General features: G+C 45.0%; 1 protein-coding gene across 2 annotated transcripts in view; it reads right to left on the reverse strand.

Moving 5' to 3' along the window:
* The window catches only part of LOC308192298 (uncharacterized protein), a 37528-nt gene that overhangs the window by 9153 nt on the left and 15074 nt on the right, over positions 1–13301 (reverse strand). The window contains exons 5-10 of one of the 2 annotated variants that reach the window (XM_080585714.1): positions 12165–12380; positions 10636–10710; positions 8816–8914; positions 2484–2590; positions 1778–1897; positions 173–302 (exon numbers count right to left, since the gene is read on the reverse strand). In XM_080585714.1, coding sequence (XP_080441840.1) covers positions 173–302; positions 1778–1897; positions 2484–2590; positions 8816–8914; positions 10636–10710; positions 12165–12380 — 747 coding nt within the window. The remainder of the gene's footprint in view (positions 1–172; positions 303–1777; positions 1898–2483; positions 2591–8815; positions 8915–10635; positions 10711–12164; positions 12381–13301) is intronic. The other variant, XM_080585715.1, reaches the window with a different exon arrangement.

Raw genomic sequence — 13301 nt, forward strand, 5'->3', positions numbered from 1 at the left:
GAAGGTATTTGTCATAGAAAAAAAGTATTACAGAGCCTCTGTAAGAAGTAAGACATACAGCTAAAGGAGAAACATTTAGCATATTCACTTAAAAATGCATTTCTGAACTCTTTTCAGGTTATGCATTATTCTGAAATCAAAATTCATGAGATGTACAAAGCCCATCACTTACTGTTAGTGTGTGGATTATTGGGAACGTCCAAGGATTTTCTGGAGGAAGCACAGACTGCATCACTGCTATGTTTCGTAGATATCAAGTCCCTTGGGCCTTCTTCCTCTCTTGTTTCCAAACCTTGCTGGGGCTTAATTGAAACAATATGCTTCACTAAGCATATGAGTTAAACGAAGCATATGCAAGTACAAAATATGGCAGAAAATGTAATTATTGTAGGGAATTGGTATATTTAAAGAAACTGCAGGACAAATTAGGTTTCAAATGATTAGACTATTCTGGCATGTCATCCACCTGCCTCCTGTATATTTGTTTTAGGACTGAAGTGCTGAAATTGTCTTTCATTACCATCTTTTCTCTGTGTTCTCTAGTGAATAGAAGAACAGCAAGGGGAAAGCACTGTAACTGTATAGTGAGCCTGAACACTGAGATGTGCCCAGTGACTGCTAAATGATCAGTCTATAGAAATACTAGATGTAGCACTGAGAGCGACGAACAACTTTATCTCTGTATCTGACTTCATAACTTCTTTTATTCTTTTATGTACATCTCCAGAGGATGAGCTTGCACGGCAGCAGACACCAGCATTTGGCGCTCGCATGCAAAACAAATTCCTCCTGGCTCACCATAAACATGCCAGTAGGAACAATGCTGTACTGAAGAGCTTGACCAGCACTGTTAAGATTATTCATTAAGGTACATAAAAAGCTAGAGCAACTAATTGGATGTGCAAGAGAGGGAGTGGCCTGGCAGCACTCTGGTGACTCACAGGCCGTCCCAGTGATCATTGGAAGGATTGTGGGCCATCAGTTACCTATGTTTTTCCCTTAAAATGGGGACATCAGGAGTTCAGGGAACAAAACTGTCTCAAGGATCAGAAGAGACCACAGTGGGTGTGAGGGAAGACAAACGATGCTACATAACCATGAGTCCAGAGCAACATATTCAGTGACAAATGAATGAAAAACAATTAGGACACTTTGGGGGGTCCCCTCTATGTCTCATTTCACTGAGCAGCGAGGACATTGCAGCCAAATAGACGGGTCCAAAATCCACTTAACATTCTGTTCTTTTGTACTTCCCATCCCAAATGAGCTGACATTTTCCACAGCCTTCCTCTGTTGCACTCTGAGACTTTTTTCTCTCAATAAGCTTTTCACTAGTATAACAATGCTCTCGTTTTATCTTCACTGCCTTTCAGGAACCACCTTTGCATATTGTTAAAAATACCTCCAGGTGACCTTTCAGCACAGATAAAACACAGCCGAGTTGTACAGTAAACTTGTAAAGTAAAGTAAAGTAAAGTAAAGTAAACTTGGAATACATTTGCCTGAGAAAGCATTTTTCTTCCATGATTAAAGCCATCTGCTCCTGTCTGCATTGCAAAATCGAAGTGTTTTGTAAATATGTTAGGGAATACCATGTTGCAAAAGCCCACCGGTCATTGTGTTTACCCTTCTTTTATGGGAGGGCAGGGAGAAAGAAGAGAAAGACATAAGTTGGAGAGGAAGACAGATCTGCCCTGGTCACATCATCCTAATGAAAAAGACACCCCCCTCCGCTCATGGAAAGCCAAATGCTACTCTGAGAATACAAAAGACTCACATGCATCAGTCCAGCTGCACCCCTTGCTTCCTTCACTTCATTTTTCTTCTTCTTCCGCTGCATTTTGCTTTTGAGTCCAGAAAGACAGAAATTAATGCCTTCTTTGCCTTTTGGCAAATCCTGAAAGCATGGGAGATTTTGTAAGAGGAGGCCTGGGAGAGCTGATTAACTGGCTACGTATTTTTTTTCAGTAACACTGATTACCTCTAGGAGTGTGTGCTGACAGTGTACAAGCTTCCATCTCTCTCGGATAAAGTACACACCTTGGCTTAACACAGCTGTTTGCAAAGAGCTCTGCACACTCTTCCCACTGCTGCCAGAGAGGGCTGTTTCCCTGGGTTTCTAGAAAGCGGCTAGATGGGAAGCCTTGTGCTTCCATCTCTCCACCCAAGCTATGACCATACCACTATCAACAAATCCTCTCACTTAAATAAATAGATCTGAGCCACCTGGGATGGTGTGAAGGCTGGTGTTAGCAGCGGACTCTAAACTTGTTAAGACCCAGGTATTCAGGAAAGTCAGCTGCAGGAGAAAGAGTTCACTTTTGCAGTATTTATTGCTGAGAACAGCAGTGCCACCTGGATGATAAACTCCCAGAACCGACTACCCCATCCTACATCCTGTGAGCTCTGGTTGCCACAAAGGGATCGGGAGAATGATCCCAAAGACAGCAGGTCTCCCTCGGTCACCAGTGCCACCGCCTCACCTTTTCTTTCTCATCTCCTGTCTGATGTTCCTCATCTCCTGTCCAGTTTCCCCACTCTTCTGTGGGCGCCTTCCAGTCAGAGTCCAGGTCAATCACTGAAGGATCATCTGTTAAGGCAAACATATGCATGAGTTACATTCAAATCCATACAACTTCCCAGACTCATACCAGTAATGGAAACACTGCAAAGAGTATCTGTCATCTTTCCTGCCTGCTGATGGGATGGTTGGGTGTGCATGCATGCACACGAATCTTAAATGCATTTTTAGAAAGTAAGTACCAACTGCTAATTCACAATAAGTGATTGCATTCTTCGGGACAGGAGTAAAATTAAAGAAGGGAAGAAAAACACAATCTAGCAACAACAAAAGCCCTTTCGGCCTGTGCTTCAGTAAAACAAGCTTTACCAAAATGATAGTAGCATGGCTTGTCAAACATTTTCTTTCAATTTTAGGAAGAAGGATTCAGGCATATCCAGAAACGCTGGCAGAGACTGCAGGCTCAGTGCTACATTTTATTAGCAGTACTGTTTCTCAGGCCATCTCCTCTTCCACTGGCTGCAACACACTGTCCTCAGGGCAATTACTTCTATGGAAGAGTACTATTAGTAAAGGATTTGTGCATTTGTTAATGCTCTTGTTGGTGTTTTCTTTCCTATAAAAAATAGTACCAAGTGCATTCTTGACCTCAGCTTCCTTTTCCATTTTTTTTCCCGAATGTAAGCCAGAAAAGCACCATCATGGTATAGATTTCCAGAGCTCCCTGACATGCAACTCTGAGCATGCACTAAGTAGATAACACCTACCCTGCTTTGATTTTGATCATTTCAGGGGGGGCAGGCAGAAAACGTTTGAAAACCTTTTAGGTTTCTGTATCTGCAGGCATCTGTTACTTTAAAAAACTGGCCTCAAGCCTTCAGCTGCCTCTCCACAAGGCACTGGCAAATGATTCTCAGACAAGAAAGCAAAACAGAGCAGTCTAACTTCTTTACCCAAACTGAATAAGTTGCAAAAAAGCAGATAAATCAGCATGAGATGTTGAAAGGACCACTTGATTATTTTTTAATGGGTCATGTCTAACAATCTTAAGTCTTATCCTAACAGGGAGAAAGACTTTGAGAACACAACATATAATAATAACTCTTAGCTGATCACGTCTCTTAAAATAAAAACAAATATAAAAAAATCCCAAGCTGGATGGAAAAACTTCTAGTTGAAGCAGGGCCAAAACCAAAAGCATGCTGGGGATGATAAAAGACAACTGTTTCCAAAATGCTGCTCTGTCCAGTTTGCTGCCAAATTTTATAAACATGATTATAAACATTGCTCAAGCTTCTCAGTTTAAAAGCCATCCCCTATACATAGACAGCATTTCCCTCCTCCTTCAAAAGGGAGGGGAGCAAGTACTTTCTAATTTATTTCCCAATAAAATACCAGTATTTTAGGCAAATGAATGCATCTACATTAGAGAGAGACTCAACATACATGAATAAGTTGTGCATATGAAGAACACTTTGTGCAAGCTGTAGTAGAGGATACCACCACCAGAAAGCTTCTGCTCCTTCTATCCAGGTTACATGAGATTTGGGCTCAAATTCTGGAGGATTTAGCTGCGGTGGTTGAAGGCAATACCAGCGAGCACGCTTCGCCCAACATCTCCAGCCCCAACAGTGAGTGGGGGTGAGGACACAGCAAGTCCCAGCTCTGCAGACTCTGTGCTGCGCACGCTCTGCCTCTGAACTAATATACCACTTGCGAGCCGTGGCAGCAAAACAACAGGCAAAATCATGCTGCTACTGCCAGAGAGGAAGCAAATTCTGGCTAACAGGGAGGTGCACGGTGTTACACACAGACCAGCACAATGGCACAGAGTCTTCAATCACAGTCCCTCCCAAGCTGCTGGCAGCAGCTCTGCCAGCGATGCTCTCGTGGGCGGGCAAGTAAAACGGGCTGTAACTAGAGGAACACACGCTGGAGGCCACAGCTGGCACTATTGCTTATTTAAGTTGTGATCTTTCGGTCTGTTTATGTACTTATTTTTAAGCATGAAATAGTTTTAATGGCCAACTTCCCGCAATGGCCTTGCATTCATGCTTTGCCCTCACCATGTGGGTAGGCACGAAGCTCAGCGGTGACTCTGTCTTGTCTCAGAATTGCTCTTCCCAAAGCATTATGTCCCGGAGGTGTTTAAATTCAACTCAGAGTAAAATTAAATACAATATAAGACTCTTTACAATTTGTTTAATTTGGTGGGAAAATAGGATTAAATGTGTTTATCCCAGAGCTCTGTTTTAAAATCTCTCCCGTTCTGTAGTGTATTTCCCTTCCAGCAGTGGGTTCTGGTCAAAGGGAAGAGTCAGCAGGTTCCCTGTGCCAATGGATAGAGAGGGTTGAGTAGCACATCCTACAGGCTGAACCTTATTATCTGGCCTGGAAAATAAAGCTAGAAAGTACTTCTGCAAAAGCCAGTTTGTGTCACAAAGAAGAGGATTAAAATTTTTTTAGTCCAGAGTTGTAGCGTTGGACTATATGCTGTCAGGATCTCTCTTGGGCATTCTCCACTCTAGTAGGGTCAGCAGAAACCTAAGGGAGAGCAGTTCTTCATCTGGCAGAGCAAAATCCTCAAGGCCCTGTTTACTGTTTATGGTGCCGACTCCTTCTGCGGCTGGTATTGCAAAGGGCAGGTGGCTGCATAATGTGCATGGTCCTTACCCAAATCTTTGCTGAGCCCTTGCGCATGGAAACCATTCAGTGCACACGGATAGGCAATTTCCGGTTGAAAGGTTACATTTATGGTGGAAATTTTACAGGTAGAAATTATTGCTACTACCAGCTGGGCGTAGAGTTCCTCATTTGGCACCTTCCTCTAGTATAATTCAGAAGATGCAAAAGTATCAAGTGAATCCCAGACTGGAGACTTTTAATCCGAAGACGCTGCTTATTCGCATGAAACCAAGGTATTAAAATTCAGTTTAACCCCAGGACAGAAGGAAGGAAGTCATGAGACGCAGAAGCTATCTGAAGATCCCAGGGAAAATGCGCCTCAGCAAACAAGACACATTTGTTGGGAAAATGCCAAGTCATAGGTAAAAAGCCAGCCCTCGTGGTAATGAGATGGACATGCTCCATTTCTGAAGAAGGATGCCAGTTCTCAGAAACTGCCCTGACAGACCAGCAGCCATTCAGGCTGTCACCAAAGCACAAGTCCTCTGCACTTGGTAGCAGAAATACGCAATAAAATTCATATTTTTTTTGCCTTGAAACCAGACATCAGAGCTCTAACACAACCCCGCCAGCAGCATTGTGCAACTTATACATTTTGTAACAGCATCACCAGCCACAACATATGGGTTTTGAGAGACAACTAAGCAGAAGTACAAAATACGTCACCAAAGGGGCAGAGGGAAACTGGTGGTAGAGACAGTATTGGGAAAGACATGCAAGCAGTAAAGCCCATGAAGTAAAGGGGAGGAGGCAGGGCAGGCAAAAGAGATGTCTGGTGGAACCAGGACAACCCTGCAGAGCAAGCAGGAAAGATGCCTGGCCAAACTGGAACAACTCCTGGGCCTGGAAACAAAGTGAACTATGCCAAGGGCGCTAGAAATGTTCACCCCCTTTCTCCTCTTTCACACGCACAGATGAAAAATATGCAAACAGTAGTGATGAGCAAGGAAAAAATGAGGAAGAAGTAAGTTGTCCTTTCATTGCCCCGTTCCCTCATCGAAGAGCCTGTGAGCCTGGCCACTTCAACCTCTGTGACCACCAGGGACTGGAGCCATCAGTGTTAACCAGGTGGCTCCAGCCCCGAGATACTGAATACCTCTAGCTAATTAAGGGTAAGGTTGCTAGGGACTAATTGTTTGAGTATGTAGAGCTGATGACTGATGACAGAATGAGAATTACAGAACCACTGAGTTCGGAAGGGACCTGTGGAGGTCGTCTAGTCCTACCCTGCTGCTCACAGCCAGGTCAGCTAGGCAGGCTGCTTGGGGCCTTATTCAGGCAGGTTTTGAATACCTCCAAGGATGAAGCCTCCACAGCCTCTCTGGGCAATCCATTCTGCAGCCTGATCACTCTCACCATAAAAACTAAAAATCTGGAATTTCCCATACTTCCCTTTGTGCCCATTGCCTCTTGTCTTACCGGGCACTAACAAGAAGAGCTTGGCTCCACCTTCTGTACTCCCCCATCAGCTACCTCTCTCCCCCTCTCCCTCTAGGTGTATATACGTTGAATCGCAGCCCTCTCTGTCTATATGTTTTGAATTGCAGCGAGTGGTAAGCCCCAGAGCCCCCATGAGAGAGTCAGGCCGTTGCTGTCACTGGCACTTCACAAGATGGCGCCCGCCCTCCCGCTCCCCCTGCTCTGCTCGGCCCTGCCACCGAACAAAGAGACTCATTAAATGTTCTGATCTGGGTTTGATAAAACGACCCCGGCACATATTCAGGTTATGAATGGCATTTTTTTTTTTTTAGTTCACAGGCCTGCAAGAGCTAACAGGCCTTGTTTGACTGTCAAAGAGCTCATTTTGCCTGCAGCGCAGGCCTTACTGCCAACCATTACCTCATCCAAATTCAGGGAATACACGTTTGCGACACTCCCCTCGACATCAGTATCAAGGCTGATGATTCAAAGGAAAAAACCTCCTACTACTTAGGAGAAAGCTGTAAAGCAGGCAGAAAACCTCCCAGTCCTGCTTTCAATCAAAATGCATCTGCTTAGACGTTTGCAGGAGCAAGCTGCTGAATTTGCTCCTGTGCGTTCTGCTCTCGGAGAGACGTGGCATCGCTCTGCTGAAGAAGAGGAGCTCTGCACAGCTCTGCAGAGCAAACCCAGGGCACGCCAGGGGTGATGTGTGCCAAACGCAATCCAAGGACACGCTGCTGAAGAGCTGCCGGCATTGCCTCCCTCCTGCCTGTGCCAGCAAGCCTGGGTTCAGGAGTTACAAAGAGCCTGGCACTCCCCAGCAGCCTCACAGGGGTCAACAAACACTGCACCAAGGGAGGAGAATACTGGTTTTTATTTATTTATTTTAAAGCAATTAATGTTATTTATAAAACCCTCTGATGGCCAAGCTCACGTGTCTGCTGAAGGATCTCAGTTACTGCTGGGCAGAGAAGCAAGAAGACTGCAGTTTTGTCTCCTCTCTGCATTCAGCTGCTTTGGGTGCTCCTTTAATTAAGCTAATCAGGGCTGCAAGATCAAGAAGGGGTCTACTGCACTCAGCAGGCACCATTCCTACAAGAGCAGGGTAAGGTCTCCCAACAACAGGGGTATAAATAGATACCGCACTCGATCCTGACCAAAAGGTCAACAGAAAAGGGCACCTAATGCTCATACTGTTCATGCCAAATCATTCCAGCACTCAGGACCTACCCTGGCCTTTCCAACAGAGGGAAAAGTTAAAAAAAATAAAAAATTACCAGTCCTAAAAAGACTGAAATCCCAGCTGCCACCGTACACTGGTGTTTTGTCCTGTGCTTCAAGATGCCCCATGTGGGCTCTGGGAGGGAGATTTACGTTTTGACAAAAGCACCCTGTGCTCCAGCAGTTCCCTGTTCTCCCCAGGGACGTGCCCCACGCACAGCACAACACCAGCAACCCCACTGGGCTGGCAGCTGCCTGGATGGAGGCTGCTCAGCTCCACCTTCCCAGCTGGACCATGGGAGAGGGCGAGACGCAATGCTTCAGTTATGAGAACCAAACCTAACTCTGAATTTGTTTTGAAAATTTAGTAATCTGAGATGATTGCTAACACGTGTTTTGAATTTTTTTTTGAAATGCAGAGCCCATATTGTTGCCTCTGGCTCAGGTTGTCCCTGAACCATTCTCTGCTGGGTGTGGAGAGGGACACAGGGAGTGACTGCTCTATGCTTGACCTGTTCCTGAGCCTGTCTGCCAGCAGCTGCTACGTACAACTGCAGGAGCGAGGACACCAGTCTATGGGAGCCCGCAGTCTCACTGCAGCTGGTCTTGCTGCCCAGAAGCTCTAATTACACTTTGCACAGCAAAGAATGCATACACAAAACAAGACTGTACCTACTTTCTCCCTTTTTTGTCTTTATCTAAGTAAACACACAAATAAAGTGCACGTTCTCACCACTCTCAAGGGTGCCACACAGGGTGCCTGCAGCTCTGTCTGAGCTCAGAGCAGTTCTGGGCACCTGCCCATAACCAGACCCAACCTGAGTTTCACCCTCACCTCTGCCAGCCTCATGTGAACGAGCCACTGTGGAAAGTGGGCCCTGATTTTTGCAGCTTACAAAACAGCCCGAAAAGGGCATCAGCATTAGTGTACCCCTCTTTCAATGGAAAATGAGCAGGCAGACATCCCCTGCTCCTGCCAGACATCCTCTGCTGGGAGGAAAGTCAAGCTGGTGCTCCAGCAGCATCTTGAAGGACTGTCCTCAGATGATTTACTCTTTACATTATCTGCATGCAGGAAAAGTGTGCTTTTTAAAAAATAAAGAAAAAAAGAAGAAAAAAAAACCTAAAAGATAATCACATAGCTATATTCCTGTTATTAAAACCAATTAATCATCTCTTTATCTGTATGTTATGCCACGATGCCTGGATGTTATGTAATTTAATCCATACATTAATCTGTGCCGCTCATCACAGTGGATTTATTAAAGAAGGCTGGACGAGGACACTACACACATGTTATTAAAAACAACCCGCTCAGGAGTGGCTACACTAATACTATTCAGAGATATAAATTCCAACAAATCTTTGTTGAGCATGTGAAAAGGGAGTTACAGTTCCAACAGCACAAAAGCCACATGAAGTGAAGCCAGCTCCAACTCCCACAGACTTTAGTGAGAAAACTTCTGCTCACTCTTAACAGTAATTCAGATAAAGCCATAAATACCAAATGAATTACTCAGAGAAAGAGCACAGATAACAGAGAGCTGGTGGAGGAAAAAAAAAGAGTTAAACATTTTTTGGATAATTATTTTCAGCAACTAAAGCAACCACTAGGATTCACACGTTTCCCTGAATGAATTCCTTTAGTCCCATTCTAACACCAGTACATAACAGACTAGCATCTTCTTCATTTCTTTCATACACAACCAATTTTTTCTCTACATCTTTGTGATTTTTTCTTTCTCATATTCACCTAAAGAATGTCGTTGTTTATGCAGTTTTTCTCAAGCACCAGCTTGATTTCTTGCTGCATAAATGCAGATGTGAGTAAATACTTGTACTTGTTACATTAGGAACTGCTTCATTCTGCTGATGCAGTGTTGGAAAACAGATGATCAAATATGACAAGTATTACATTAACTATAACGCATGGCTTTAAAATTGAATTCCATTGCTCTGGCTTACTTCACACCAACTAAGTTTTGTGCATGGATGTCCGTCTCTGTGTATCTATGCTTGCACTTAGCATCTCAGAACCATTCAGGATCAGATTCTGCACTCATCAGCCACTCAGACCTCCAGATGAATTGGGGTTTCAGGCAGGCTGACGGCATATGAAGGAATCTTTCAGAAATAGCCATCAGAGTGTACAGAACAGGTGTGCGCATCACATCACAACAGGAGCACTTGAAGCTGGGCCATGAGAGGTACCGACAGTTACAAAGAGGCAAAGGGAAAACTAAAAACAGGGCCCAAGATTAATGCAAAGCCCAGGAGACACTTCTTCCTTCTCCAGACCATGCACGGAGAGGCTCAAGCTGAAAATCTCTTGCTGCACAGGAGAGGAAACTGCTGGCTAAGCAACCTCTCACAGGGCCCCTCTGGCCTCAGCATTTGCTCCCTCCCTCGGTTTGAAATTCTCTGAATTTGCTGGTCATCAAAACTTATTGGAAATCTTCTGTGTGAGTAAATCTAACCAAGAAGGAATTTGCTGGGGGGGGGGGGGGGGGGGGAAGAAGTAAAGGGGAGGCAATTTTTTTTTATTTATTCCAATAAACAACGGTTTGGAAAGCATTCAGTAATACATTCTGACGTCACTCCCCAAAAGGCTGGTGCACTGGGCTGCAGATGTGAGCAAGCTCTAAAAGGGAGAGTGACTAATAAAACGTGGCTGTAAGGGAAAAGACCCATATAAGACCAACAAGAGTACTTTTAAGCCGAGCATCTAACAGAGCACAAGAACTCTGAAGGAAGCAATAAAAAAAAAACAAAGAGAGACCACTCACCTAACTCCTTTGACAGCTCTATTAATGTCCCAAAGGTCACAGGACAGGATTTTACTTCTGCAATATCCCATGTTCCTGCATTTCAAAAAGCAAACAAACAGTAACACAAAATGTGGTGTCATGTTCACAGCTGGCAACTGCAGTTTCGGCCTGACACTGCCCATCTCTTTCCATGTTCTCACCATCCCAAGCCTGCAGCCACTTCTGTTGCTAAAGAATCAAGGAGAAATTATCTTCCAGGGACAAAGAGTCCTGCACAGTTGCTATTTACACCTTCTCATCACTTCAAAGTGTGTGTCACACCAGCACATTTCTTTGGACTTAGTCAAATTCCTCACTCTCTTGGACTGTTTTGCCCTTTGTGCACAACTGGCAGAGGTTGTTGTCATACATCGGCCTGGAGTTTGGCCTTCTGAAGGCAAGAGAGTGAAAAATGGTACCAATGACCTTCTGACATTGACCCCGTACTCTGGAAAAGAAAGGACTCCAGCAAAGAAAGCAAGCAATATAAGGGCAAGCTAAGACCGCTTTCTGAACCGCCAGAGTCCTGGATTACTGCTACTGAAGGTGAGTTGTCATGTGGCCTTATACACCAATCAATCCAGTCATTAAGCTTGATCGATCAGTGAGATCTTAATGAAAACCAAATGCTTTTGGAAATTAACCAAAAAGCAGTATTAACTATTGTAACCCTCTGCCCCCAAGAAGTTAGGAAGAGAGTCTAAAAGATACAAAGGTCCAATTTCCACCCAGTTATTAATTATTAGCGTTGCTCTAGAGTCTGCAGTATCACCCACAGTAAAAATACAATGTGAGACACGGCTTTGCCATAAAAACTAAGCCATGATGGAAAAGAAAAGTCATCAAATACTAGTGAGAAAGCTGATGTTATCTCTTGATCTTTAGCCTAATGGGCTGGCAATCCATCCCTTCAGTGCCTTAAAGGAGTCTGAATATTTAGAAGCGCAGTTTCCACCTTCAGCTTAGATTATAGAGAGAATGTCCCAGCAGCACAACCAAGAGACTCGCAGTAGCTGTAAGTGATTTTGTTTGGATACCAACAGTGGGTTAATCAGCTGGGAAGCTGGGCAAACTGTGTCAGTACAATGCATCGCTGCCATGAACACACTGCTGCCAACTGTCAAATACCCAAGCTAGTTTAGGAATACCTTGTCCCATACTTCTTTGTAACACATGGATATACCCAAAGCCTAACTCTGATCACGTGTGTGCAACCTTGGACTTTGCTAAGGAACCAAACACTAAATACCTGTGGCTAGAAAGCAGCATACACCCACTAAGTAGTATGCAATACAGGAGAAATTCTTGTGCCAAACACTTCTCTTTTCATGTTGCCATCATGCTAGTGAATAAAGGACAGCTAACAGGGTTCAGTGCAAGTGGACAACACCATGTGTGCAGGATGAATGCCAGCAGGCAGGACTCTCTGAGGCAATGTATGCTGCAGGACACCATAATTCATGAAACTTTCCCTCTACAATGCTCCCTCTAGGAACACAGGCACTCACCTATATTGGAAAACACATCCTCTTCTGACTGGGAGGGCACAGATTCCTCTCTTGTAGCTTCTGAGGCCTTTAGCACAGTCCCACACTCTGCCCTGGTGATGAGAGCACCTTTTCCACGGCCACCAGTGTCCTCTGCGAGTGGCCACCCCGTTCCCTTCTCATCCCAGTCAACGGCCGGCTCCGCCACCGAGCTGCCCTGAGATGCTCTGCTGGCGTCTTCTCAGGAATAAACATTATCACAGGGTTATGAGCATTTTTAATTACAACAGAGTTTATACAGGGGAAAGAAAGCCTGATCCAAACTCATCAGACATAACGTCCAGATTCACGACAAAATTATTTACAGGTACAGTGGCAGTAAAGCATGCCCCTGGGAAAGGAACGCTGAAGCAGCAAACACGAAGGCCGTGTGAGAAGGAAGACTATAAGCCCTGCAGCAGATGACGCAGCAGCACAGAGACCTTGGGCATCGCTCCCTGACTGCAAGGGTGGCTCAAGGCCTCAAGGGTCCAGCTGGGACCCAGAACAGTAAAGGGAGAGAAACAGAACAGCAAGATTTCCAAGGGAAAGGAAAGCAAACCTCTTGGATGTCGGTAGTCCAAGGCTGCTGCTGAGAAATCAGTGCTAGGCATACACACGGTAGAAATTATGATAATTATCTCCAACATCTTTTGTTCCAAAGGGCTCACAAAGCACTTTACAACTCCAGCCTTCAGAATAGCAAAGCCTTTTCCTGATGCTCTGGTGGGCAGGGGACCAGTGCTAACATCAACCCCACCTTCACACAGCTTAAAGCTGCTGCTGCTGCTGCTTATTCCCTGCTGGGAAACAGCCATCAGCACTCAGCAGGGTTAGGGCTTCTCTCTGGAAGTGGGAAGAGCGCATTTCATTGCTCTGTAAATGTCATCAGGAAGAAGGCCCAGCACCATCAGCTGATTCAATCCATTGCACAACGCAGGCTCCTGCACTTCACCAGTGACTTCGACTGCAGCTTGGTCCTCTGAGCTCCCTCGCCCCGGGCCAGCAAAGCACCAACACCTACGTGGGTTTAGGGTTAATGCACACTTCCTTCTGCACAGGCAGCCAGCACCGCTGGTGTCAACAGGCCAACTGACATGAACAAAGCCAAATGTGAGC

Source organism: Anser brachyrhynchus, assembly GCF_964034855.1.
Source record: "Anser brachyrhynchus genome assembly, chromosome: 3".
In the NCBI taxonomy this organism is placed as follows: Eukaryota; Metazoa; Chordata; class Aves; order Anseriformes; family Anatidae; genus Anser; species Anser brachyrhynchus.